Raw genomic sequence first — 27,889 nt, 5'->3', positions numbered from 1 at the left:
CAGTAATCCTCAGCAGGACTCAAAACGGATACTCAGATATATAAATACTAAACAAGTAGTACTACAGAAAAGCATCTGAATACTACAGACCTGCACACTACATGCAGAACTATAAAGTATTCAGTATATTCTCTGTATTTGTTGCAGTATACTGCTGTGAAGTTGAAGCTGGAGTGAAGTAAAGTAAAGTAAAGTAAAGTAAAGTGGATTTCTTGCATATGAACTGCAGAGCTTGATACTACAAACATGAAGTAAATACTGAATATCATCTGTCGTCTGGAACACTACACATCTGTAGTACTCAGATCCTTCACTCAAGTAAAAGTAACAATACCTTAATGTACAAATTACTCCATTACAAGTAAAAATACTGCTTTTACAGGAAAGTGCACAATTATTATCAGAAAAATGTACTTAAAGTATCAGAGGTAAAAGTACTCGTCTTCATTTCACCCACCTGCTTACAGTGAAAGTAGCAGAATGTTTAACAGCAACGTTATTGATTGATCACATGTATGTTCTGAGAGGGAACAGCCAATCAGAGATAAGGATCCTGAAGAGGGATCTCTCTTCCTGAGCTTTCTTCTTCTTCTTTGTTAAAGGGTTTTTCCAAACCGAGGGTCTGAGGACAGAGGTGAAGACTAACATCTGTTGTTCATTCTTTACAAAAATCCTCATTTTATGAATATTTTCTGTGAAAATATTCAGGTTAGTTTTTGTGTTTTTTAAAGTTTAAAACCATGCTTGGTTTGTTTTTACTGTTGAACTCTTCTTCACTGGAAACGCTGATTCTCAGAGTCTCAACAAGGATTTCTATGTGAGTGTAAACACACCATAGGAAGAGAGGAGGAAGCATCTGGCCCTCTGAGGACACACACACACACATATGCACGTGCACACATGCACACACGCGCACACGCACACACTGTTGTTTCAGTCTTCATTGTGCTGCCTGACTGTGATTAAGATTTGTGTTTTTATGACCCACTCACCTACTACGTGACATCATGACTTTATTCTCCTTCATCAGTGTGTGTGTGTGTTCATTAAATAACGAGCTTCCCAGATGAAGACCTGATTGTGTTTTTCTGAAGGAATGTCGTTCGTCAGCATGTTGACGTCCACGACGATCAACAACACCTGCTGCAGTACCTCTGTCCTTCATCTGAAAATGCTATCATCAATTTGATCCTCATCATTCAATCAATAAAACAGCAAATCCATGCTGTTCAGGTGATATATTGATCCATATTCGCTGCACTGAATTGTTCATTTTGACCATTGAAACGCCACATCGGGACAAATATTTTGTTTATCTTAAATTTGCTCCGTTGTGGTTGTTAGAGACTTTATCTGAGCAGTCCAGCTCTTCCTCCGCCCTGTTTGTGTTTATCTGCTGCGACTTCCGACCGAGTCAGTCAACAGGCAAACACCCCCGTGCCCCCAGCTCCCCCCGGACCTCCCAGATACCAGCGCTCTGAATCAGCCTCTCAGTCTATATAAGGGTGATGGAGCAACTTCATGACTAAAACTGAAAGACGGAGAGTAATTAGAGAAGGTGTGGTCCAGCTTTTATCAACATGCATCACTTCGTCTGCAGTAAACAATAAAACTCTGTTTCCACACACACTAACCTATACAGGATGCTGCATTCAAACTGACCGGGAATCAAATTTGGGTGTATTTTCATTTGAAGTCTGAACAAATGAACTGGTTCCCGCTTTGCTTCTGAGCCGGAGTGATAAGTTTATCAAGCTAATATATACGAATAATATCAACATCAATATAAAGGCAGTGGTAGGATTAAATGTAAGAAATTAGCTGAAATCAGAACGAAACCAAAAGCAAACTGGAGCAGGAGAGAATTTGTGCTGTTAGAGGAGGAACAATAGAGCAAGTTCACAGTCTGTGAGGCTGAAGGCTACTTTGAGCTAAATGCTAACATCAGCCTGCTAACCACGATGCTAATGAGTGCAGCAAACTAAACTGAAAACATTTATTTTTCAGTTGTCTGATTTGCCCGTTTTCATGATTATTTTATTCCATGTTTTGCTCTTTTATTGGAGCTTACTGGTCAACTGTTGGTTTTAATTCAATCTATTTCATTCTTACTTTTTAATGGTTTTAATTCACATATTATAGTGTTTTACTGTCCACAAGGTTTTTGTTCGGCTGTGTCGTAGCTAATGTTCTGCGCAGCGCGTTCTGCTTCGTCCACACTGAAATGTGCTTTATGAACAACGTTTTGCTTGTGCCACAGGGGAACCACATCATGTCTTGGGACCTTCAGGTCTAAGAGCCGGTTGGAACGGTAAACATTAAAGGGCACCTGCGAAGCATCAGCACGTTAGCATTGTGAGTATGCTAACATGCTGGTGTTAGCATTTAGCTCACAGCAGCGCTGTGTAGAAGTGCAGCCTCACAAAGCTGCGAGCGTGGCTGCCGACTCTCAGTCTGACCTTTGACCTCTGACCACAACATGATGTAGTGTTGCAGCTTTTTATTATCACACTCGTAAAATAATTAGTTGAGGAGCGCCTTTAAGAAATTTGTCCATTAATCTCTTGAAGTTTGTTGAACTGACATTTTGAGGGTTCTCAACTTTTCCATTTTCACAGTGAAGAAGATGATGAAGAAGAATCAAGTCTGGGTGTGATCTGGTTTCAACAGGAAGTCGTCAGGTATCTTTTGTTTTTTTACGCCCATGTGACGGCCCAGAATGCTTTGCTTCTCCTGACGTCGCAACGTGCACAGGACATGTATGTTGGGTTGACTGAGTCCACTTAAAGCACAAAAACAAGAGAGAGTTGAGGGAATTTTTCAACATGGAGTCCAGCACAATGGGGCCTGTCATCATGGCCGCCGCGTCCCTGCATGGAGAACTTCCTGTGCGTCGCTGGGGACGGAAAATGGGTCAAGAAATCAGCCAGACGACAGAAAATCAGCTCAGCTGCTGACAGAAGAATCTGTGGCGCAGCTTCATCAGACAGTTCAACTAATACGATGAAGAAGCGTCCAACAAATGAATGCATGAATAATTAAATCATTTCTATCAGAAAATCAACTCTTCTGTGTAAATACTCGATCATTTCTTTCCTAATAACACCAGCAAACTTTTTCTATGATTGGAAGCAACTTAAATAGATTTTTCTGAGAAATGTTTCAGGAAACATTAAGAAATGAAAGAAGCCCTGAATCAAACACTCAGTCACATGAGCAGACCTCACAAACTAACACTTCAACACTTTTCACAGTGTTCAGCAGTCAGATGTTGAAATACTTCGCTCTAAACATGTGTCCTTGCTTTTTCTTCAGGATCATGCATGTTTGTGTTGGATGGTCGCAGGTGGAGGAATGATGGGATGGATGAGAGAAGAACCCAGAATGTGGTTTTCACACCGCATTATTGGATGAGGCCGCATGTGTGACTTTTATTTGACTGTGAAGTCTCATTGAGATGATTGACATGTGAGACCTCGACGAGACATCCTGTCCACAGCGTCTGCTGTTTGTCCTCTACGTCCACATCTCTGTTTGCTTTACGTGTTTGACTTCTTTTTACCACGCAGTCAGATTATAAGATGGAAGTTGACGTTGTCCTGCAGGCTCTGAATCACAGGAAGACTCAACATCTGCTGCGCTCCGACACGAACCGCTCGACGCGCTCTCACACCGGTGCGCACGCGTGCACGCGCAAGCGTGTGAGGCGCTGCTGCGGTAGAGCCCCCCTCATTGGCTGAGACAAGGATGCATTCACTGCTGATTGGCCCAAAGTTCCTCAGTTTTGTTTTGATGGCGGTGCCGCGGCAGCGTCGGGCCGGTGGTCCCATAAATGAAACGCTTCGGAGCGCACGCACTCAGTGAGCAGAGGCGAGAGTGAGCGCGCACAGAGCATCCACACAGACCGCTGAGAGGAGCGAGTAACGAGCAGACTCTTCATCCCCACCATCAGCAGCACCACACTGAAGAACAGCGCCATGCTCGCTGCCTGCTTGGAGTTCCTCGGCTTGGCGCTGTGCGTCACGGGCTCGCTGCTGGTGATGGTCGCGTGCGGGCTGCCCATGTGGAAGGTGACCGCGTTCATCGACTCCAACATCGTGGTGGCGCAGACCATCTGGGACGGCCTGTGGATGTCCTGCGTGGTGCAGAGCACTGGCCAGATGCAGTGCAAAGTCCACGACTCGGTCCTGGCCCTGGCGCAGGACCTGCAGACGGCCCGCGCCCTCACGGTCATCTCCGCCGTGCTGGGGGTCGTCGCCCTCACGGTGACGGTGGCCGGGGCGCAGTGCACCAACTGCATCAAGGATGAGACGGTGAAGGCGAGGGTGGTAAACGCCGGAGGGGTCATCTACATCATCAGCGGGCTGTTCGTGCTGGTTCCGCTCTGCTGGATGGCCAACAACATCATAGTGGACTTCCACAACCCGCAGGTGCCCCCGTCCAAGAAGAGGGAGATCGGGGCTGCGATCTACATCGGCTGGGCCGCCACCGCGCTGCTGCTGCTCGGCGGGACCCTGCTGTGTTGCTCCTTCTCTCAGGGGGTGAGGGGCGCCTACCCAATCAAATACGCCCCCACCAAGACGATCACGGCCAAAGGAGACTTCGACAAGAAGTTTTATGTTTAATGTAAGACTTTGGTCTCGGAGCAGAGCTGAACTTTCCGCTGCAGAGGTTTGACATGATGGTGAAAGATGCTGTTGGTGCGCTGAAGTGGAGACACGATGAGCACATTCAGAGCATCAAACTTTAAACATGGACAACTGTCACCAACTGAATGTCATTTTTTTTAGCATCTGTCAGGCAGCAGCAGTTTATTTGTGCTCTAAATGCGTTTAAATCTGCTTGTTTTGCATCACAAGTCCACTTCAAGTGAAGTTTTAGGAGTGTGTTAAGTAACAAAGTGGATCAGAGGCTGGGAAGAGTTTCCAGTTTGGCTCAGCTGGCCTCTGAAACGCTGCAGAGCTTCATTGTAAAGACTTTCCTTTCTCTCCCCGTGGACTCACTCTGTGTTCTGCTTCTGAGATTCGTTCCCACAGTGAACATGCAGCAGGCGGCGAAGCCTTCAGACCAATGTGCACTCATGTTGTGATCAAAGGGAGGAATTTGCATTTGAATGCATGTACAGTGTTTTGTACTTCCTGTCATTTTTTCTAGTCTTTCAACAGAAAATCCTTTTTTTAATAAAGAAAAAACACCAATCTAACTGTCTGTGCTTCTTATTTATGAGCTGATATATCTGATATTTAAAGAAGAAAATCAAATATCTGAGCTACATTCACTATAAATCACCCTGTTGGCATATGAGCACCAAAACGTGCCAAACGCTCATCTTCACATCAGAACCTCGCTTCCAGAACGAGGTGAAAGGTGATCAGCAGCAGAAACAGGCTATGATGTTCTCACACGTGCACTTGTTTGTAGGTGAAATAAAGGAAACAAACAAGAGCCAGAAAATGACGCCAAAATAATCAAGACCCTGGTTCACACACCCTGATGGAGCAGCAACGGCTGTGCCAAGAGGCCGGTCCGAACAATGCAACCAGTAGACTATCACCATGATCAGCAGGGTGCAACACCAGCGTCAGGAAGCTTGGCCCAGATCTGGACCAGCGGAGCAATCAGTGCCCTCACGTGGATAAACAAGACGAACGTGCAGACAAACACAATCAGCAGCAAAGTGAGTGCACACAAACACAAAGACGCTGGTGATTTACAGCGTGGCAGAGTCCACTTAGAGGAGGAGCAGCCTCCCAAATGTCTGCGTTGCATGAGACGGAGGCCCAAACCCGGATCTAACGGTTTTAAGGGAAATCAGGTCACGAGTTTAATGACATGCGTCAAAACGAGAGAAAAAATGATGTCATGTTGTAGATCTCAGCTTTACTTTTAATCATCATCACATCACAGGTGGCTGAAGACACAGAATATCTGGATCTTTATGGATATAAGATGACAATCATGATCTCTGCCATTAGCCATTAGCTAAAAGTTAGCTCATAACACCATGATCCATGTATGTTTCTGCAAATATGCTGAAACCTTCTGTTGTGGCAGCTCTGTGGTTCACGTCTGGTTAGTTCAGGCACACTTGAAAAGATCGCGTGTGGAGCAGCCGCCACAGCTCCACCCTTCAACCTGCTCGTGTGTAGCAGAAATCTGAACGTCACTTTGAGTCTGCTGTAGAAACGTTATGACACATAAGAAACGTACGACGGGCCTGTTTCAACACGTCAGATCTTCCAGTTTGATTCACTGCAGAGTGTAATCAATGAATCCAAACACAATCAGCAGATTCATTGATGATGACGATAATAATCATTAGTTTTAGCTCATTAACTGCAGCCAAGACACTTTGAGGTTTAATCGCACGTGATATCTTGTGAGTAAAAATCACCTTTATTAAACAGAATTTCCTGAAAAATAATAATTTACTGAGATGAGTTCAACTTGACTCCTGAAACATTTTGGTTTTTTTAGCTTTTAATGTTGAAAATCCAGAGTTTCTCTCTGGCACGTTGTGTTTTATTATCATCTGCACACAATAAATTACACTGAAATATGTACAAACAACTGATGCACAAGAGGTCTGTGAGATCAAGCACATCAGGCCACAGCCTCTTCACAGATTCCAGCCCAAATCTTCAGGCCAACAGGTGTTTCATTACTCAAGTGTGAACTCTAACTGCCATCGAGAACATTAACTGAGTAGAACTGAAATTAAACACTGTGTACATTCAGAAAGAAAGAGTGTAACTGTGATCACTTTGCAGGATCTCATGAATCTGCATGAAACAGAAGTGGGTCAAGAAACATGAAGGCACACCGTCGCCCTCTGCTGGTTCCACCTCTCACAGGAGGCTCAAAGCTGAATGTAGGAAAGTCAGGACAGTCAGGAAACACCTGAAACACCGGCCCTGACACTCATTCCTCATACTGACGTTAAGCTCGTGTCAAACTCTGATTATACATACCATATCAATCATGCAGTAGATTAAACTAATAAAGTGGTTTATGTGGTTCAGATGAGCCAGGACCTGACCTGAGATTCTTCAAGCCCAGACAACACCAACAGCACCCCATCCAGGAAGTATACTGTTGCCATGGAGACGATGAGTTACGTATGGCGACAACCTGAGCCGTTTTTATCCTATATTTGTTTACATTTTGGTAAATTAGCACCATTAAAAGTCTGCTGAATTAGCTGCTAGCAGCTCCTGTTTGCAGTGTGCTTGTGGACATACAGACAGCCATCACTTACTCTGATGATGCAGAAAACTTAAAAATGTGAAGATTTTAAGGCAAGTTCTGGACTTCTAAGGAGAGTCTTTTTCTCACGATTTCCAGGAGGATTTACGGATGTTTATCTGAGGTGGAATATCCATGGAAAGTGTAAATCACACTGAATGTAAAAATACGTGCATCATGTCTGTGTGTTGTGACTTATGACTCAGAGGAAGCAGCTGAAGTACTTTAACTTCCTCCATGAGTTGTGTCTCAGGCTCTGCTGCTGCTCCAGCTGCTGATCATGATAAACAGTTCAAACCGGCAGGACAAAGCCTCAGAGTCTCAGAGGCAGCTGTGTGAAGTCTGATAAAGGTCCTCAAGTGATGTCACTCGAGTCAGTGTCAGTTGAAGACAAAGTGTGTGAAAGCGAGCTGAGCAGCTCTGTGGCTGCTGCTGCTGCTGCTACAGGCTACATTAGCTGCTACGAGAAGAACACACCATCCTTCACCCAGCTGTGAGCAGGCTGAATTGCATTGTGGGTAATGAAGGCGCCACACAAGGAAGAAGAATATGTGGAATATAACAGATGATATCTCTGTTTATGCTGCATCAGTTTGAATCCTTTTTTCCCCATAAACTGAACTTTTCAGCATCTGTAAGGTCTCGGTTCTCTGTTTCCATTGTGCTTTACGAACCACGGGGTTTTAAGCATCATTGAAAAGGCGACACCAGAACAAACGCTGCTCAGTTTTAAGCAATGGAAGAAAAATTGCACTAATATAGATTTTCTTCTACATTTACGTGTAATGTAATTTAATGGCTATAGGAGGTCGACAGAATAGAGCAAACAGAGTATTAAGACCACGTAAGTCCTTTTCTGTAAAGTCAAGCTGCTTTTGAGTTTTGTTAACGTCAGTTTTAAGTTAATCGAGAGCTTTATGTCAGCAGAGTGTCGGGGTTGATATCTCAAAACAGATAAAACCAATCTATCTGGCTCGATGCCACCAGCAGAAAATAAGTCTGTTTCATAATGTAGGCGAACTGACCCTTTAGCACACTGATATCATCTTAAGGCAGCAGAGTTTGAGGTTATTTATCTTACAGCGTAGCATAAAGTAGCACCTGAATTCCTTTGAGACAAGACAGAATGGAGTTAAAACCGTGTGGATCTCCTCTGGAGTTCTGCATCGTCTCTGACCACAGCTCATATTAAAGGTGATCATACTGGCTCCTTCATGGTTAAGGATGATGTGATGTCTCTGGGTTGACTTATCTGATTCCAGATCTGGGATTATTTGTCCATATTGTACCAAAGGCAGCAACAACAGCGTGTCTATAACTGGTATTCCTTCAGTAACTGGCCGGCGATGACCAGTCTCTGGATCTCACTGGTGCCCTCGTAGATCTCTGTGATGCGAGCGTCGCGGTAGTGCCTCTCGGCGGGCATGTCCGAAACGTAGCCCATTCCACCCAGAACCTGGATCGCCTGAAGTACAGACAGAGAAGATTAAAAAGGCGTCTTGAGGGCTTTTCTGTATCTTCACATTCTGTTCGTGGTTGGTTTCTCACCTGATGGGAGCAGAATGTGGCGGCTTCAGACGCCGCCAGCTTGGCCATGGCTGCTTCCTGCAGGAGAACGCAGGCGGGTTAATGTTTGTTACACGGAAGAACAACAGACTCATTAAATGGACTGAGTACCTTGGTGAAGGGTTTCTTTGAATCTCGAAGAAGTGAAGCCTTCCAGGTGAGCAGCCGAGCGCTCTCCACTGCCACAGCCATGTCCGCCAGTTTGAACTAAACAGTGTGAAAAAACTCAATTAGTTGATTAATTCAAGTCATTTACGAAGCAAAAACAACAAAATTTTAAAGTCTCCAGCTTTCAATCTACATTAAATTTACGATAAAATGAAAATCTTTGGGTTTGGGACAAAAAAGGTTTTTGAGGACATCAGACAGACTCTGGGAAGCTTTTTAAATTAAATCATTTCAACAAAGACAAAGGACTCACACAAGATTAAAAACTGAGATATCCTAACTTTTATGACTCAAAGTCCATAAACACTGTATCGTACAGTTCCCATAATGCACCTGCTGGTAAACAACCATCAGTGTGGCCCATAAATGAGGCCTACAGTCAGAATATCTGAGGATTTTTAGCCTTTTGTGAATCAACATTATGGAACTTTACAGCCGTTTGCCCATGTCCAGTAAACAGACCTTTAATAATCAACAGCTACACTGAAAAGAAATAAAAACAGTAGTTACACTAAAGTTCTTCAAAAAGAGAACGAAGAAGACTGAGACTTCAAGTCTAAGCTGACAATAACAAAAAGCACTGCACACATGCAGCACACACCATGTGAGACCATGTGTTCATATGTTAGTAGCTCTGGACCTCAGTTTCATCGGTTATGATAAAATTGTATTTACAGGAGTAGCTGCTCAGGTCTGGAAACGTGACGCCATCGCTAAAAACAAGTCAACGCGTCAACAGACATGCCGACAGACAGGTTTTAAACAAACCACCAGAGTTAGGCTTCACTGACTGGAAGAGGAGACGAAGGTAAACAGTAAACTTATCACCCAAACTGTTTGTTGTAAACATCCAGAGCCACTTCCTGCTGCAACCTTTCAGATTATTAAGTGCTGGTTTGTTTACGATGGGTCTGATGGTGTTTGTTGACCTGCTGGAGGAGGCAGCGTCCGCTGTTCCTCAGTATAATATTATCAGAACCGCTCGAACCGAAAAGCTGTAATAAACTGTGGTTTCCTTTCCCGTCCGTCCCCCGTCGTTCAGAGTCATGGGACCGATCACGGGTCGGGTTACCTGTATGGCCTGCAGCTTGCTGATGGGAGCGCCGAACGCAGTGCGTTTGTGTGCGTAGTCTGCAGCACAGTCCAGAGAAGCCTGGGCGATACCAAGAGCCTGAGCTGCAATGCCGATCCGTCCGCTGTCCAGGGTTTGCTGAGTGACGCAGACAAACAGGAAGTTTACACACAGCAGCTCACCAATCAGATCTGTGCTACCCTCAACCTTCTTCTGGAGGCTTGACCTGCTCACATTAACAGCAGTAGTGATAAAAGACGCCGATTTTACTGTGTTACGTAGGGCTGGTGGTGCAGTGAGGGCAGTTTTTGACTTGTTCAGACTTCAGACGCCACTCAATGCCAGTTTGGACAGAGACGACATTCTCTGAAGACGAGGAAGCCACCAGGACTCTCTCCGTCTGAAGTCTGGGATGCACACGACGTGTAAATCTAACAAGCCGATTAGAAATCTGCATACCTGCCAAACAATCAATAGCTCTCAGTTTCTCTAATCCACTGATAACAGAATCTTTGCGGTACAATGGATGCTGCGCTGCAGGGATATTTCAGGAAAACTTGAACTCTTATATAACTTCAAACTTTAATTCCTTTAATTCATCTGCTTAACGAATCATAAAAGCACCAGGCTTGTTGATTTCAGCTGAGGTGTTCACACACACGCACACGCACACACACAGTGTAAATACCATGGCGATCTTGAATCCAGCACCACGAGGGCCCAGCATGTTGCCCAGCGGTATCCTGCAGTCCTCCATGATGATGTTGGCAGTGGATGAGGCTCTGATGCCCAGCTTATCTTCCTTCTTCCCCAGAGAAAGGCCTGGGTGTGGCATGGGAACCAGGAAGGCACTGATACCCTGCAGACGGACAAAAAGCAGGAAATAAAAAAACAGAAGGGTGAGCGAGGATCACCATTGTTACAGTTACACCCTGAACAAACAACCCACTCTTTATCTTATCTTTATAAGAGTTGAACATGAAACCAGTAAAATGTGCTGCGTCAGGTGCCTTGTGTTTGAGTTTCTTGTCCGTGGTGGCGAACACGACGGTGGCAGCGGCGTCCCAGCTGTTGGTGATCCAGGCCTTGGTTCCGTTCAGCACCCACTCATCTCCCTCCTGACGGGCTGTTGTGGAGGCTGCACCTGCATCGCTGCCGTTACCTGGAGTTCAAATTCAATCACTTTAGTGGATTTAGACCACTTTCAGTTGGTTGGTTTCAGAAAACATGATCAAAACTCCTTTAAAGTGCTGTTACTGGTACCAGTGCTCATTCACTGATAAATGTCCTCATCAGTTTCATCATTCATTACAGAATCCTGCTTCCTGTTTGACAGGTGAAGACTGACAAGGACTCTCATTTACATACAGCACATATTTCCTGATATTCCTAATCTCATCCATGAGGTAATTCAGCCTGCAGTGTTCCAGATTAATTCCTGAATTACCTTAAAACACGAGACAATGGACGTAAATCACCTGAATCTCATATGGAGTTCTGCAGTGGGTCTAAGGACAGACAGTGTCTTATGCTGTGATTTGTAGCGAATGAATTTAATGTTTATTATTGTGTCGTGTATCTAACTTTGCTCAGCCCACATGAGCCTACAAGACACGTGAATTCATGCAACGCAGCACCAGAGTGCAGCGTTTACATTTGAAAACAACAGAGAAGGTCCAGACACAGAAAAACAGCTAAAGCAGCTTTCACAGTCTAATCTTCACTGAGCAACATCCATTAATCATAATTACTATGTAGGACGGGAGACATCAGAATAAATATCAGTTAAATAATCCATCTTCTCCAGCTTTTGAGTCAAAGTTAACTAACTTAAACTCGCTAGAATTTCCAGTTTTTGCTCATCTGAACAGCAGAATATTTCAGGGTTTAGTTGAGTCACTTCATGTAAAGTGAACTCCTCAATCATCATCATACAGACATGTGATCTAAAATAAAACACTGTTTGTAATGTTCACGTTTAATGAATAATTACTGCTTCTCTTCCACAGCTATCATACTAACTTGATAATTATCACACCTTGATAATTACATCACATCCTTCAGTGGGATGTTCACACATCAGCATGGGTGCAGGTGTGAGGGGGTACACTTACCTGGCTCACTGAGGGCAAAGCAGCCCACCTTCTCTCCGGTGGTGAACGGTGTGATCCACTGCTGCTTCTGCTCTTCTGTACCAAACTTCAGTATTGGTCCGATGTAGAGAGACTAAGAGCAGGATCAGAGAGACCAGAACAGACCAATAACCACGCAGCACACCATGACACCAGTTATATTCACACGGTGCTGACAGCTTGTCCTCACGTTGTTAACAGAGACCACGACTCCAGTGCTGGCGCAGCCTCTGCTGATTTCCTCCATAGCCAGACTGTACGCCAGATAGTCCATCCCAGCTCCACCCAGCTCCTCAGGCACCTCCATGGCCATCACCCCCATCGCCCCCAACTCCTGAATCTGGGCAGTTGACAGACAGGAACATGTGTGATACTTTAAACCTGAAATAACATCACATTACATTCATTCGTGTTTGTGTCACCTGACGACTTTAAGTCCAACATTCTCTCTCTTTCAGCTCTGTTTTTGGTCTCCACCAACCAAATATCTGCTTTTTAGCTGCTAAATGCTCCACTATGATCACCAGCCTGTCCCTAACTGAGTCTGTCTGCTGCTCAGCAGGTTTTTACAGCTTCTTCTCTAAAAACGACACCATGAGAGCGCTGAGAGTGAAGCAAAACAGTGAAGTTGTGTCCCAACAAGACAAACAATGAGCTGAAAGTCACTCTGAAAGGTCTGTAAAATCAAGGTAAGATGCACATTCAGCTGATAAGGTTCATCACTACCAGAGACAACACAATGTCAGTTCATACATTAATGTTGTTGTAAACATCCCGACTGCTGGATTTGTTAAACTATTTTTCCTCATCGACCATATGGTTTTTAACTTTTTAACTGCTAAACACTGGATTGCAACAATAAAAATGGGATCAATTTTCAACTCATGAGTCCCAATTTAAGCATCACATTGTGCAGCTCTGTGTGTGAGGGTGTGTGTGTGTTTGTACCTGTTTGGCAGGGTAAGAATGCTCTTTGTCTAGTTTGGCAGCGATGGGGATCAGTTCTCGGTCAGCGTAGTCCCTGCAGGTCTGTCTCAGGATCTGATGAGTCTCTGGTAACTCTGCCAGCTGAGACAGACTTCGACAACCGCTGAGACACAAGCCAAGAGCTGAGGGACAGAAGAGGATAAAGACTTTAGTGCTCCAGACTGAGTCACTGGTGTTCAGTCATGCTTGCAACATGGCTCCAAATGGCAAACTTCAGGCTGAATAAATATCTCAAAATCTATTAGACTGCTTCTGAGTAGTATTTCGACGGCTACTGGATGCATTTCCATGAAATGTGGTTCAGGTCTTCATGTTCCCCTTAGGATGAATTCTAATAACTTTGCAGATCCTCTGACTTTCAGAACTTTTCAGCGTCCTCTATGAACTACTTCTGTTCTGGCATGGCCCTGCTGCAAGCACGGCTGTAGACTCTTAGTCTTCTTGAAAATCTGAATGGGAATATAGCATGCATGATTAACTAAACCTGGTCTTAGTCAGGGACTAATGCTAATTTTGATGCCAATTCCTGGATCAAGAGCAAAGGAAGGAGTGTCCTTAATATTCCCATCCTTCAGTTTAGGTGCTCAGTACTTCATCACCTGTATCGCCCTGGCAGCACCTCTTCAATGAACCCAGATTACATGAATGCAGAGGTTTCACTCCTAAAACCTTAATTCCTTTCAGAGTGAAGGCAGAAACCAGACGCCTGAAAGCTTCTCTTCACTAATTGTTGTCACTCAGTTGGTATATGTTTTAAAAATTGTTTCACATTTTTCAAAATTTTCATGAATCACCCGCAAAATTGATTTTTTAGTCAATTTGAGGGGATAAGAAGGTGATGCAGGTGCTGTGTAAACCTAACCCGTGCATTTAGGTGACTCCATTTGTAAATTTTAAATTATAAAATTATTTTAATTTAGCTAATAATTTTCATTCATCTAATCATTTTTATGCAGTATAAAAGTATGCATGTCCACTAAGATCAGATCCAGTTTTTTCTCAGGTGATTTGATGAACTGGTCTGAGCGGTGAGACCCAGCTGCAGCCTGCGAGACGCCCACGGCGAGCCAGAAGTGACTCATGATGTTATTATGAGCATCATGATTTGTTATGATGGGGTCAGATTTGATGATGCTGTCAGGACAGTGAAAATGGGGAGTGCAGAGGAAGTGAAAGCTAAGCCACAGTACGACATCTTACTAATACTGTGATCTTGAACAATAATTTGCACAACTGGTCAAAATGGAGATTTTTGAAGGCTAATGGAAACTATTTAGCAATGAGTTTTTTTGTTTTTTTTAAACATTTTTGATTTTACTATTCATTGCAAAAATACATCAAAAGATGATTAATAATAACACTATAAACTGAAACATTGGTCAAAAAATGTCAAAAAAAAAAAGAAAGTTAAACTCATAGCGAATGTTTCCTGGTCTTAGCTTCTCACATGTGAATATTAGCTTGTTTTCTTTGTTTTATATCTGAATATACCTGAATATCTTCAGGTTTTGAACTGTTTGTCAGAATTAATGAAGAATAAAAATAAAATAAATAAAATAATCTATTCCAGTACAATTTTCAAGGTACTTGTAGTTAACTTGAGAATTTCCATTTTATGCAACTTTGATCTTATAGAATATGATGCACTGCTGTAGATGAAACCAGCCAACAGTTTATAAAGTGGTTCAAATGAGCTCGACCTGAAACATCTACAGCAGTAAAATGCAACATTAATGCAGCAGTAATATTAATCCAAAAACATCAGATATGATAGAAAAACACTGACAGGGGACATTTTACTGCTACATCAGTACTTTTACTTCAAGTACTTTAAGTGCATTATAGTGTTAATACTCATACATACTCTGTCTTTGAAGGCAGCACCAGCTCACCAGTTAGCTTGAAGTTATTTAGGTGAAAGGTTAACCTCATCATTAGTCACCTTCGTCTCAATCTCATAGTTTTTTAAAAAAACATCAAAGAAACTGGAAGTGTAGTTAAATGATTTAGCAAGAGTTGAGCTAATATTCTTCAATGACAATGACTTTGAATTCGTTTAAGTTGAAGTTATGACAGCACAGCTACGCTAGCCAGCTAGCTTGTCACCTTATTTAGCCGGTGAGCTAACTATCAAAATCAGGTTCACCACTACATGTTAGCTAACCACCGCTTCCTAAGTCATTTAAGTGAGTTGCAAGCCAAAGCCAGCACACGTTTACATTTTTGCTGCTAGGCAAAGTGTTAAATTAAGTTAGTTAGGTTTGGTTAGGTGAGTTTACCGGGTTATGTAGCTTCTGGTTACATAGCAAGCTAACATAACTAGGTTTGCAATATAGCTATACGGTATTTCCAGTGCATGTATCTATGCATACGCAGCTAACATGTTAAAAGCTAGCACTGTCTTCCATGGGTAATGATGTTTCTTAATATAATCCTTTTCTCTTGGTGTACCGACCTTTCCTTGCTTTGAACAGTGCGGCCATGGTGTCTTCTTCTAGTCTTAATGGTCAGCCAGTGTTTTCACTGAGGTGTCCTGAAGCGGACTGATGCCTTTACGTTCTGTCGGAATCATGGGAATTACGAAATTCAAGCACAGTGTAACGCCTGACGAGGCTTTTCGACGTTACGACGTTTAACTGTGAGTGTGAATTGTAAAGAAAGTAATGGAAAACGGTTGTATTCAATTAGCATGTTTTAATATTGTCTCTCAAAATAATGATAATGTTAACAGATCGTCCTAATCAATTGCATTTGGCCATGTTCTGTTGTTAAAGACTAAATGTTTTCTAGAGTTAGTGGTCATTGAAGAGGTTCCAGGGGTCCTGAAAATGGTTGTCATGGTGAGGACGTTTAGTGGTCACTGAGGGGGTTCTATGGGTCCTTTAGGTGGTTCCAGAATTCCTGAAGGAATTGAATTCGTCAAAGAGACTTTAGAGGTCTTTCAAGGGATTTAGTGGTCAAAAGGTTGGTTTTATGGGTGTTTTTTGGGTGTTGAGTGGCCACAGGGCCACATTTTTTATGTATTATCAAAATACACACATAGATCAATTCAGCTACATTATTTTACGACTCTCAAGGACCAGTGAAGGCAGCATTTGGCCCAGATTAACAGGACCTGACTTGAAATCACCAGATGTTTACCAGGTATGCTCCATTTCATTCATTTCATTCAGTTCATGTCCCTGAATGAATTTCACATTCAGCCAAAACCATTTTGCAGTCTGTCATCCAGTTTGATGAACACACAGTAAAATGCTGCTCTAACATTGATCCTTCAGTATTAACAATCTAATGATATCTCATAGAGTCAGAGATCAGTCACAGGAGACATTTTAGTCCACAGACAGTACTTTTACTGCGTGAAGCTGAGAGTACTACTGTACTTCCTCTAACTTTAGAGGATTTTGAATGCAGGACTCTTACTTGTAATGGAGTACTTTTACATTGTTGTATTGGTAGTTAAGTAAAGGATCTAAATACTTGTTCCACCACTGTTCAACTCATTCAACAACATTGGTTTAAAACCTATGAGATTATTGTCTGAAATTACCTCATTTTTTTCTCCTTCTATATATTAATTTATCTCTGTTGAATATAAAGAGTTCCCTGTATTATTCCTGTGCATAATATTTACTTGTGTAATATGGTAATTTAATTACTTGGCACTATGTTTCCTCTTTTTGTTCTCACACATGTATACACTGCATGTAATATTCCAAAGCTATTCATATTTGGACTTATAGTGAGTCTGTAATACCACAGTAAACTAACCACATCCTGTGATATTTCCATTCTTTTATGTGTTTTTGTCAACCCTACTCAAAAACCTACAGGAAATATAGCAAAGACACCATTACTGTGCATTATTTGAGGTTAAAAGAAGTGACTGTGTGATGTGTTTGCTTTAGGAGATGAAAATAAATAGAAAACACAGAACAAATGAGCTACACACAATGAATTCCTATCGAATATTATCCAAAAAAAGAAAGAATAAAGGTAATCCAGCCAGGGAGGTTTCAGGTTTTTCACAACATGTTTATTTTTTAGCACCATAAAAAGTCAGTTAAGGTTGTCCCGTGTATTTGCTCTCATTCTGTCTTTCCTTTGGGATGGAGCGATGATGGTGGAGATTTAGGAAAGGATTGGAGAAAGGGGGCGTTTGGAGAAATAAAAAGCTGAGAGGGCTGCATGGCTACGACAGCACCAGACGGCCAGCAGGTGTCATTCACTTGCTGGCGGAGGTGAAGGTGAAGCATCCTCTCTGGTGGAACTGCATGTCCCTGATACGACGCATGGACTGGATCTGGGGCTGGAAGGCGCAGAAGTCGTTGTAGTGTCTGTAGTCACCGCACTCAAACAGGTACTGGTAGCCTCTGTATCCAGGGTACTGGTAACCCACCCACCTGACAGACGTGGAGAGAGTGAGCACAGTTAATGCTGGGTGTCACTTCAGCATCACCCATTTCAGGATTTGAATCTCAGTTTGTGTTGGGTTCCTTTTAAGAACTTTTAGTGGCCATTGAGGAGTTTCTAGAGGTGCTTCAGCAAGAGCTAAAGCTACAGCTAAAGTTGAAGCTGTGTGTGGGGGCTCGTGGTGAACAGCCGGAATGAGTAGATGTGTTTCACTGTGAGAAAACAGAAATGTAAGGAAACATTTCCGCCTAAAATACACATTTGTCACCACACAAAAGACCACGCAGTCAGCTTGAAGCCTTGTGATGGCTTGTCATCCTACTTTTTATGAACAACTACATTGTAGTGTAACTCTGGAGGCCCGTGGCTTCCTCCAAAACAATATTTGTAATACAGAGCTTCCATTTTATTTCTACGTGGAAAATGAGCCAACAGATTTGCTCCCAGGCTGCATAACAAGCCTGGATCCTCTACTGAAGTCATTCATTTTAAAAGCTCATCATCTGAAGCTGTTCAGCTGTGTGTGTGTGTGTGTGTGTGTGTGTGTACTCACGCTCCTCCTGGCACCCTCACGCTGCCCACTCTGTCGCAGAAGCCATGCGCCCAGAGGGTGGGCACATCATCCTCCTGGATCTCCATCTTGTTGCCCTTGAAGTCAGAGAGCTCATACAGGCAGATCTTGTGCTCCATGCTGTCCTGTAGGGATGTTTTTTTGGCAGTGTTGGTTATAAAATACACAGTTATCTATTGGACAGGTTGTCATGAAATTTGATGAATTTTCATGCAGCACCACCATCAGGTCAGAGCTTATAAAAAGGATGCCTCCAAAACTAAAGCCTGTCAGATTAATACACGAAACATAGCAGCTGTCAGACATAAACACAAAACTGGCATGTGAAAATAGATAAAGTACGACTCAGAGTCTCAAAACTTAGGATAAATCCCTGTCTTTTAGGTAAAAACAGAACCGTTGCTCTGGTCGAATCTAACTTTTTGTCTCTAAATTTAAAACAATTTATCGATTAATCGATCAGCTCATGGAGAGAAAATTAATCAGGAACTATTTTGACAGTTGATGCATCATTTCAGTCATTTTTCAAGCAAAAAAGCCGAAACACTTGCAGGTTCCAGCCTCTCAGATATGAGAATACGTTGCTTTTCTTTGTTGTATATGAACAAATATAAATATTGGTTGAGTATTAACTGACCGTCTTTTGTTGGTGAAACAAAAGCAGATAATTGAATCTCTCACCTGAGAGATTATAATGAGCAAAGGTTTCTGATGTTTTCATAAGAAAAGTTAGTTTTTTGTTTTGTATAATGAATCTTGCCTTCCACCACAGAGCATCTCTTACTACCTAAAGGACGTCCTGTATGGACAGTGTGGTGGCAGTGCAAACCCACCATGCGGATGGGCCTGAGGGACATGAGGCAGTCGCTGCGGTAGGAGTTGCTCCAGGTATCCCAGCGAGGATACTCTCCCTTCTCCAGGATGAACATCTCCCCACGGAAGTTAGTCTGCTCAAAGGCAACAAAGCTGGAGAAGGGGGTCCGCCGGGCACAGGGAGGGCACAAGGGGGAGAGGACAGGAGAGAGGAATTAGAGGAGAGATAATACAGAGGAGGTATAAAGAGTTTGTCTGACTGTACTTTAATCGGGTTTGTGTGTCCACTTACGGGCCGCACTCCACAATGATACTACGCACTCTATCCATGCCACGGTCACACACGTTCATACACTCATTCTGGACCTCGATCATCCTGCCCTGGAAGTTCTCCTGGTCGAACAGCATGATCTGCACAGGGGAGATATCACAGGTTACACTGGCGGGCAGGACGACAAGCACCGTATCCCTCACGATTCCCTGCAGCGTCCTCTTCATGTCAGTAACAAGCTGAATGCTCTGCTGTCACAGTCACAACAGTGTGTCTCTGCTGCTGGCTTTAGCTGCAGCACCTGCTGCATGGACAGACACTCTGTCACATGGTATTATCCTCGCTATGCTGCTTTATACTTTTACCACATTTCAGAGGAAAAGACTCTGTTTTCTTAATCCACTACATGTATATGACAGCTGTTGCTAGATATTCTGGTAGTGTTTTATCTGGGTAATATTAGATATTACAGTACCCAGTAGTTTAACGTTAGCTCCACCATGGCCAGCGACAGCATTGACATTCTTGTATGTTAATGCAGCAATAATAAACACTGAAATAATATAACAATAACATAAAACTCTTGAACTCTTTTACTTTTGATACTTTAACGTTTTTACACAAGTAGCATTAGTGCTGTACCTTCACTGAAGTAAAGGATCTGAACCCAGTTAAATCCATTTCATGAACTCATTTGAAGGAAAGGAATCCAAGCACAGCCAAGCAATAAACTGTATGAAAACCAGCTAATCCAAGAGACGCGACTAACCGCTTCATTTGCCATGACCCCAGTAAGGTGTGGAAGAATATGATTTTTCTTCCTCAAAGCATCAACATTTTAAAAAGCTCCAAAAAACAATGCTCTGGCGTGGACAGATTTCACTACTTTAACCACGTAAACCACACTCATAAGATATCTGAGCAAGTAAAACCAAAACTATCTGCACGGCTCGAAGGGGCGACGTGTTTTCTGTGTAATTTGGGTGAACTGGCCCTTTAATTAAAACTAAATGTGCTCATTCTGTTGGAAAGCAGTTTGTGCAGATGTGTAGCGCCGCGGTGACTCACTCTGTAGGATCCCATGCCAGGCTCGCCGGTCTTGGTGGCCTTGCTGGAGGCAGCTGGGGCTGGGGCTCCCTTGTCCTTGGCATCGGTGCCCTGGCTGGAGGCGGACTTGGCAGTCTGAGACATGGTGAGGGGCTTCAGGAGAGTCTGGGTGAGAGATGGAAGAAGACAAGGGGATGAACAGAAATAGAGGTGTAAATGGAAGTGACAGGATCACAGATAAGAAAGTGAAAGGGAAGGAAAAGTGAATGTGGCTCAGTCGAGGTGTCAACACTTTCGGAGGGGTGGTAGGTACGTTTTTGGGGTTTGGACTAAAGCACAAGTCTGCTGTTTATGTGGGAGGCTCATTTGGGCCCTGGACTCTGTTTGGGCCTTCCCCAGGCTGAGGGTGGTTTGCCTGGGTGTGGTGGGCAGGGAGTGGGCCCCGGCTCTGGATGTGTGGTTGTCCCCCTGCACTATGATGGGTGTTCTGCTGTGCATGTCTGTGTCTGTGTGTCCTTACCTGCGTTAGTATAGCTTGCAGTGCCGTGTGAGGGAGGCTGGCTCGTGCTGGTCCCTTCAACGCTCGACCCAAGCTTTTATACTCTGGCAAAGGCCAAACGTAGAGGCTCACAGCACAATAGAAAGCCTCTCGTCATCACAGTTGGCCCGCGCCAAAGCCACCGGGTCATCGCATAGCCTAGAAACGCCGCCGGCCCCTCTGGCCTGCCTGTAAGCGTTTTACTATCAAAGGAAACCACTGACCAAGGCATTTTTCTCGTGTGTTGGGGTGGTAGGGCTGTAAGCTATAGTTGCATGTAGAGAGGAGGAATGCAAAGGTCCAGAGGGCACAAAGAGGTAATCCCTCCCCTCTATCACCTACAGGCACACACAAAAATACATCATGTTCTCTGAAAACAAAGACTCGCTGTTTTAAATCATACTTTCTTCTAAACTACATCACTTTGATTGGCTTTGAGGAACCACAACAAGAAAATAATCCAGGAAACAGGAAATAAACACACCTGTTTAACACGTACTGTGTCTTGTTTTTACTCTTTATGTCACAGTTTAAACCATATGAGGAATATCTTAAAAACAGTGGTGTGACTTATATGGTTTTATGTTGGACAAACTATCTGTTCCCATAAAGAAATTATTATTATTATTGGGGAAATATGCTTATTTGCTTTCCTTCTGAGGGTTAAAGGAGATTATTAATATTGATCTCATGTCTGTCTGTGTGGACAGACATGGAGTCAGGATGTGATTAGCCTCACATAGCATGAAAACAGGAGGAAACTAGCTAGCTAGGCTCTGTTCAAAGGTTAAAAGGTACAGCTAAAAGCTGGATCACACCACAGAGTAGCACAGAAACTCATTGGTGCCGCTTTGACCAATAGGCAGTGCTAAAGGTTTGGTGGTGTAGCGACGCTGAGCTGGGTGGTGAACCACTGAAGCTGGCAAGCTAACCACTAACATGCTAGCCAGCTGGGAACATGCTAGCGCTAGTCAGCTACAGCAGCTCTCAGGGCCTCTTGGTTTGCTGACGATATGATCTCCGTTCCCTTAAATTAGACAATCTGCTGTTAGTCGGCTGTGCACATTTATACGCCGAAGTTTACTAAAGTTTGACTGGATGCAAAAGATTGCACAGATTAACTTTAACCCCCCAAATAAATCCACTGAGTGCTTGGAGTGAAATGTGGTGTAACCCTTAAAGCTGAACAAATTAACTTGAACATGTCTGGTTTATTTAATCTGTACACACACACATGTTAAAACTCCTTGTGGTTTTACATGGAAATAGGCTACATGCTAGAACGACTTCAATGAGCAACAGTTTATCCATCCAACACGCCTTTGTACATCAAACACATGCTAACATCACTGTGAAGACTCTAGGAAGTCACTGAATCTGCTGCAGTTCATCCAGAAAAAATAATTACAACACATAACTCCCTAAAACTACACCGCTCACAGTCTTTATGCTAAGCTAGGCTAACTTTCTCCTGACTCCAGCTAATTTATGTACTTAACACACAGACATGAGAGCGGTATCGATCTTTTACTGCAACTCTCAGTAAGAAAGTGCAGAAAAGCTGGACTGCTTGACAGCTTTTCATTTGGGAGAGAAAGATTTCAACAGTTGCCTTTAAATCTGCATTCATGTATTCATGCATTGTTTGAAGTTTGAATTTCTCGCTGTATAAACACCAATCTATCATAATTCAGCACCTTTATCAATGAGGATCCCTCTGTGTTGGTCTGTAGAGGTGAAATAAAGGTTGTTGTTGATGACCATGATAATTCTGGGATTACAGCCGGATTAAATCTGGATTATGTCACCTCAACTGTGATTATTTCCACGTTGGAGGCAGCATTAAATTGTGTTTGATATGTGCAGATTAGGTGTGAACTAATCCTGCTGTGTAATCTCCCTGATTCCCATTGAAATCTCGGGCCAGCCATCAAATCTCTCCTCTCTACTTTTTTTTGGTGGCGTCTGAAAAGTGTCTTTGCACCAAGTATTAAAATCCACTCTGGATGGACGGCAGCACCTGCATAGCTTTATAACCTTGTTTTTTTGTTTGTTTTTTTGTTTGTTTTTTTTATCAGGCCAAATTGTTGAAGACTTGTTCTAAATTTGAATAGATTTAGATGATTACATTTTGTGAAAGTTGTTGTGCAGCTGCTTTAATTTGAAGAACAAGGGTGATGATATTCAACATTTTTAGTATCAATAAATCACATAAAAAGCCATAAAGCATGTGTTCATCTGTTTCTCTGAGCACATTGGTTCCTACTGAAGATGTAAATCTTCAAAAATACCTAAAAAGTAATAGTGGACTTGTTGCAGACTTTTATCAGAGTTGGATTAATCCACATGTAGTGAGTGTTTGTGGCAGCAGGATGGTGTGTGTGTGTGTGTGTGTGTGTGTGTGTGTGTGTGTGTGTGTGTGTGTGTGTGTGTTTATGGTGATGAAGGAACATGTCAGCCAGAGCAGTGAGGCTCACTGATGTGTTTTCATGGAGCTCCATGGCTCAGATGAAGAGGATCTACACTAATACTCTGTGATACACACAGAATCATGTTCAGGTTTTTCAAAATTACCCAAAATATAATTTGTTGATTTGGTGAACAAAACTCAGGTTTTAGCACCAGAATTGTAAACAGTCAAACGATGGAGCTTCTTTTGAAAACAAGCTCACTGTGCAGGTTCAGGTGGAACACACGTGTTGATCTCTGAACCTGTGGCCCTCCGTCTCTAACACTGACACAGAATCTGCTGTGCACATTTATGCTCCAAAAATGGAAGAAACCTTGTTGACGGGCCATGACCTTCCCCATCAGACGACCGTCAGGAGCCCTTAGGGCTTCTCAGTGTTTCTGTCCCTGATGTGTTGCTGTTAATCCATCTTTTGGTTACTTCCCTCCTCCAGAATCATGTTTGTGAGGCATGAAATCTGTCTTTTTTTGGTCATTGAATCTAACTTGCCTTTGTTGAACTTGCAGTATTTTCTGCTGCTAACAAGAGGAAACGTATCGGTCCTGCTGACTCCATGACCTTCTCCTTACTTCTGCTATCAATTGGCTTCCCCTGTTTATTAATCCTGTCAGTACAGTTTGGACTGTGACAGCTGACTAGACCAGTGATTAAACCTTGGAATTGATTTTGTTTCTCTCGTGGTTGCTTCTGATATGACTCAAAGTCACAAAGAGTCTAAATAATAATCAGCATATCAATCATTTCTTTCAGGGAGGAAATTGTTTTATCCTTATGATAAAAAAAATGGTGAAAATCTCTTTATAGGATAAAAAGCTCAGGTCAGATGTGTCTCTTATCATATGTGAGAAATTAAAGTGGCTGAAACACAGATTCTGAGTTTAAATTCCTTTGAGCACACAGGAAATAAAGCTGTTGTTTAGAAAGTCGTGCTGCTCATACAGTGCCTCTGCTCTCTTGTTTACAAGTGGTTGATTATGTAAGCAGTCACTCTCTCTCTCTCTCTCTCTCTCACACACACACACACACACACACACAGTGCTTGCTCGCAGCAGAGGATAACATTGTCTTACACAACACCACCTCTTGGTTAAACACGCTTAAACACTGAGGACTTTTATCTTTTTGAATGTCAGAAAGGACGACTGTGTGTGACTTTGGTTTCTAAACACTCAGCTGTAATCGTGTAATCTACGTTCTAAAGCACAACATGGAGTCAACAGAGGCAGGATTAATGTTGTCTGGATGAATAACTTCCTACCTATCCTACCTACCTACCTATCTTCCTAAACATCATTTGATGTTGTGTAGCCATTCTGCACTGAACATGTCATATGTATAGACACCTGAGCAGGTGAGATAAGAAGTGACATGAAAGAGATACAGAACAGAGCTGAAATCATTAGTTTACCAATCAAATAATCAATTAACAGAGAAGTAATCTGCTAATATTTTGATCGTCTGAAGTACAATGCTAAACATTCCTTGGTTCCTGCTTCCAAATTGTGCAGATTGGATCATTTTCTTTGTCATATATGACAATAAACTGAAAATGTTTTGGTTTTGGACTAATGATCAGATAAAACAAGTAATCTGAGTACATCACACTGAACTCTGGGAAACTCTCATGGCCATTTTTCACCTCATCCTCATGTCCTTGGCCCTCAGTATTTTCTCAGGGACTTTCACTGTATCTTCTCTCTTATAATTCTGTCTCCATGTCCACTGCCCAGGGTGATAATGTGGTGTCTGCACTTCTGCCCTCCACAGATTAACCACGCTTTTGTCGGGGGGGACAAAGAAGAGCCCCTCCCTGCTGCTGAGCCGGGGCTTTCAGCATGGCCCCTTGCCAGGGGAGGCTTTAAAAGGGTGGGGGCGCGTGGCTCCTCTCACTCTCACGGCAGGACAACCCAAGGGCATCAAAGCAAGGTGAGTCCCTGTCCCTCACCCAGCCAGCACAGGCAGCACAGCCAGGGTACAGCAGCCCCCATATCCACACTCACACAAACCCCCAAACACAGGAGCCGCTCGGGCTCCAGGGCCCAAAGGCCGTCACTGAACCGAGTGGGTGAGATAAACAGTGGTGATGGTGGAAAATCTCTGCAGCAGCAGCGGCGGCGGCGGTGGGGAGGAAATGGGCAGAAAATAAGATAAAGAGATAGAATGGGTGGGAGAATGAAGTCTAGATGAGGCCTCTGGCCTCTTTGACCCTCTTCATTTTTGTGTAGGAACTATAAATAGACTTTGGTGCAATTATTCATTCAGGCTGATTCTTGTATCCAGGCCATAATGTGGCTGCTGCCGCTGTTTAACCTTCTGAAATACACACTGTTGCTGTTGTAAAGGACATACGTAGCAGTCCAGGCTTGTTTGCATATAGTAACGCTGACGTTGCTGTAGCGGCTCTCCTGTGTGCTGGTTTTGGATGTTCAGTCATTGTTTTGCATGTTTTAACTGCCAATTCAAGTTCTTTTTTTTCCCGCCAGACTTTGATGCTTAACTTTTTTTTCTGGGTCAGAATTGGATGCATGTTCAGCTAATCTCTCAGACTGTGTGCACAAAGTCTTAGCCGTCCTCTTGTCATTGTAATCTATGTACTGAAGGTCCCTTTTCAACCGTCTTTGTGTCTTTTGCCTTCAAGACAAGATGACTCACCATTGCACCAAGTTCTCCGGCCACTGGAAGGTGAGTCTGCAGATGGAAGCAGATTCATGCATCACATCACCGCAGGACCTTTCAACTTACCAGGGTTCCCTGAGACGTTTCAGTGTCTGTTAAACACAGTTTATTCCCAGCTCAACGGGCAGAGCTGCTATTTACTTCTGAGCATAAGAACTAAATCTTAACATCATATGATTGGTCCTATCAAAATAACCACTTCTCCCAATTTGGTGCATTTAAGAATCACAACTAACACAGTTTTATGTCTTTAAACTAAATTGCTGAGTTGATTTCTTGCATCAAATCATATTTTTGGTGTAAATGTGTTGCTGTGTTCATACGTGCACATCAGCTGTATTTACATGTCTGCATTTCCTCCTCAGATCATTGTCTTCGATGAGGAGTGCTTCCAGGGCCGCCGCCATGAGTTCACCTCCGAGTGCTGCAATGTGATGGAGTTTGGCTTCGAGACTGTGCGCTCCCTCAGGGTGGAGAGTGGAGCGTGAGTAGACAGATGTACACACAGAAAATAACTATAAGCAACTGAAACTGAGGTCAGCGCGACGGCATGTGAGCTGGCCTTGTGTAAAACTGATCTCTGCTTTTCCACAGCTGGGTTGGTTACGAGCACGCCTCCTACCAGGGGCAGCAGTTTGTCCTGGAGAGGGGAGAGTACCCTCAGTGCGATGCCTTCGGAGGCAGCAATGCCTATCACATCGAGAGGCTGACCTCCTTCAGGCCTATTGCCTGTGCTGTAAGTCAAACTCGTTCTCTGCTCGTCTCCTTGTTGTCTTTCTGCTTCAGGGATGTCAGATAATTAGTGTAGATTTGACTGACTGGAAAAACAGCTCATATGTATTGTTTGTTCTTCTGTTTTTCCTCCCTCCAGAACCACAGAGAGTGTCGTATGACTATCTATGAGCGTGAGAACTTCCTGGGCCGCAAGGGTGAGCTTAGTGACGATTATCCCTCCCTCCAGGCCATGGGCTGGTGCAACAATGAAGTTGGCTCTCTCAGGATCCAGTCTGGAGCGTGAGTTTCCTTTAGCTGCTTCGTTTTTATTTCCTGCTCACCTAGTTTTTTTCAGCCTCCCCTCAGCAGTTCCAAAATAATCCTGGTTGACTTTCACAACAACAATCTTTTGCAACATTTCATCAGCACTTCCTTCTCTCTCTGTGCGATTTCTCAACAGATTTGTGTGCTACCAATATCCTGGTTATCGTGGATACCAGTATATCATGGAGTGTGATCGTCACTGTGGGGAGTTCAAACACTTCAGGGAGTTTGGCTCCCACTGCCAGACCCCTCAGATCCAGTCCATCCGCCGTATTCAGCAGTAACAACTTACTCCAAACCCTATCTCCCATGTGACCCTTCACCTTTGACCCCTTCTTCATCCCAGTGCTGAATAAACTGTCTTTCTTAAACCTTACTGACTTCCACCAGTGCATCTGCTTATCTCACAGATAGAGAGAAAGATAGTTACACATTCCACACTTAAACTTATGTTTTTCTGAATTCCAATCAATCTTGCACAGCTCCCCTGGTGGTGACCTGGTGTCAGTGTTCTGGCAATAAAGGTTGAGTTGAAAAAAAAAAGGAATAGAAAACTGAGTTAATAGTTTCTTATATAGCAGCCTAGTTGCTAATCTTACTTAATCTTACTTACTAACCGTAAATCGATTAACAAATAAGTCACCTGATGACAAGTCATCTGTAACCATTTTGATAATCATCCATTAATCTTTTAGGTCAATTATCAAACAAAGATACCAACCATTATCTGGCTCCAGCTTACACGTTTTATATGATTGTAAATTTACCACTTTTGGGTTGAGGACTGTTGGTCCAACTAACAAAGATTTGAAGATGTCACTTTGGGCATTTTTCCCTATGTTACAGTGCTTTATAGACTAAATGACTGGTCAATTAATCTAA

At 43.2% G+C, this 27,889-nt stretch overlaps 4 protein-coding genes across 4 annotated transcripts; 2 read left to right on the top strand and 2 right to left on the bottom strand.

The window, feature by feature from the left end:
* The first annotated feature begins 3,838 nt into the window (after window positions 1-3,838).
* cldn5b (claudin 5b) lies at window positions 3,839-5,203 on the top strand. Its single transcript, XM_041959537.1, has one exon. It carries the CDS (start codon window positions 3,978-3,980, stop codon window positions 4,623-4,625), a length of 648 nt encoding a protein of 215 aa, XP_041815471.1. The 5' UTR covers window positions 3,839-3,977; the 3' UTR covers window positions 4,626-5,203.
* A 776-nt stretch (window positions 5,204-5,979) lies between these two features.
* Window positions 5,980-15,707, bottom strand: acads (acyl-CoA dehydrogenase short chain). Its single transcript, XM_041960162.1, has 10 exons — window positions 15,626-15,707; window positions 13,132-13,292; window positions 12,374-12,523; window positions 12,166-12,277; window positions 11,062-11,213; window positions 10,740-10,910; window positions 10,052-10,189; window positions 8,923-9,018; window positions 8,794-8,850; window positions 5,980-8,710 (listed from the first exon to the last, which is right to left on the bottom strand). The coding sequence occupies exons 1-10, from the start codon at window positions 15,651-15,653 to the stop codon at window positions 8,558-8,560; spliced, it is 1,218 nt and encodes a 405-aa protein (XP_041816096.1). The 5' UTR covers window positions 15,654-15,707; the 3' UTR covers window positions 5,980-8,557.
* A 1,688-nt stretch (window positions 15,708-17,395) lies between these two features.
* On the bottom strand, window positions 17,396-20,429 carry crybb1 (crystallin, beta B1). Its single transcript, XM_041960075.1, has 5 exons — window positions 20,307-20,429; window positions 19,260-19,378; window positions 18,988-19,120; window positions 18,137-18,279; window positions 17,396-17,573 (listed from the first exon to the last, which is right to left on the bottom strand). Exons 1-5 carry the CDS (start codon window positions 20,427-20,429, stop codon window positions 17,396-17,398), a joined length of 696 nt encoding a protein of 231 aa, XP_041816009.1.
* Window positions 20,430-25,936: 5,507 nt separating this feature from the next.
* cryba4 (crystallin, beta A4) lies at window positions 25,937-27,291 on the top strand. The gene is made up of 5 exons (XM_041960304.1): window positions 25,937-25,975; window positions 26,335-26,453; window positions 26,564-26,705; window positions 26,841-26,983; window positions 27,144-27,291. The coding sequence occupies exons 1-5, from the start codon at window positions 25,937-25,939 to the stop codon at window positions 27,289-27,291; spliced, it is 591 nt and encodes a 196-aa protein (XP_041816238.1).
* Window positions 27,292-27,889: the final 598 nt, after the last annotated feature.

This window comes from Chelmon rostratus, chromosome 19, assembly GCF_017976325.1.
Source record: "Chelmon rostratus isolate fCheRos1 chromosome 19, fCheRos1.pri, whole genome shotgun sequence".
NCBI classification, from domain to species: Eukaryota; Metazoa; Chordata; class Actinopteri; order Chaetodontiformes; family Chaetodontidae; genus Chelmon; species Chelmon rostratus.
This window is presented reverse-complemented; position numbering and strand designations above follow the sequence as displayed.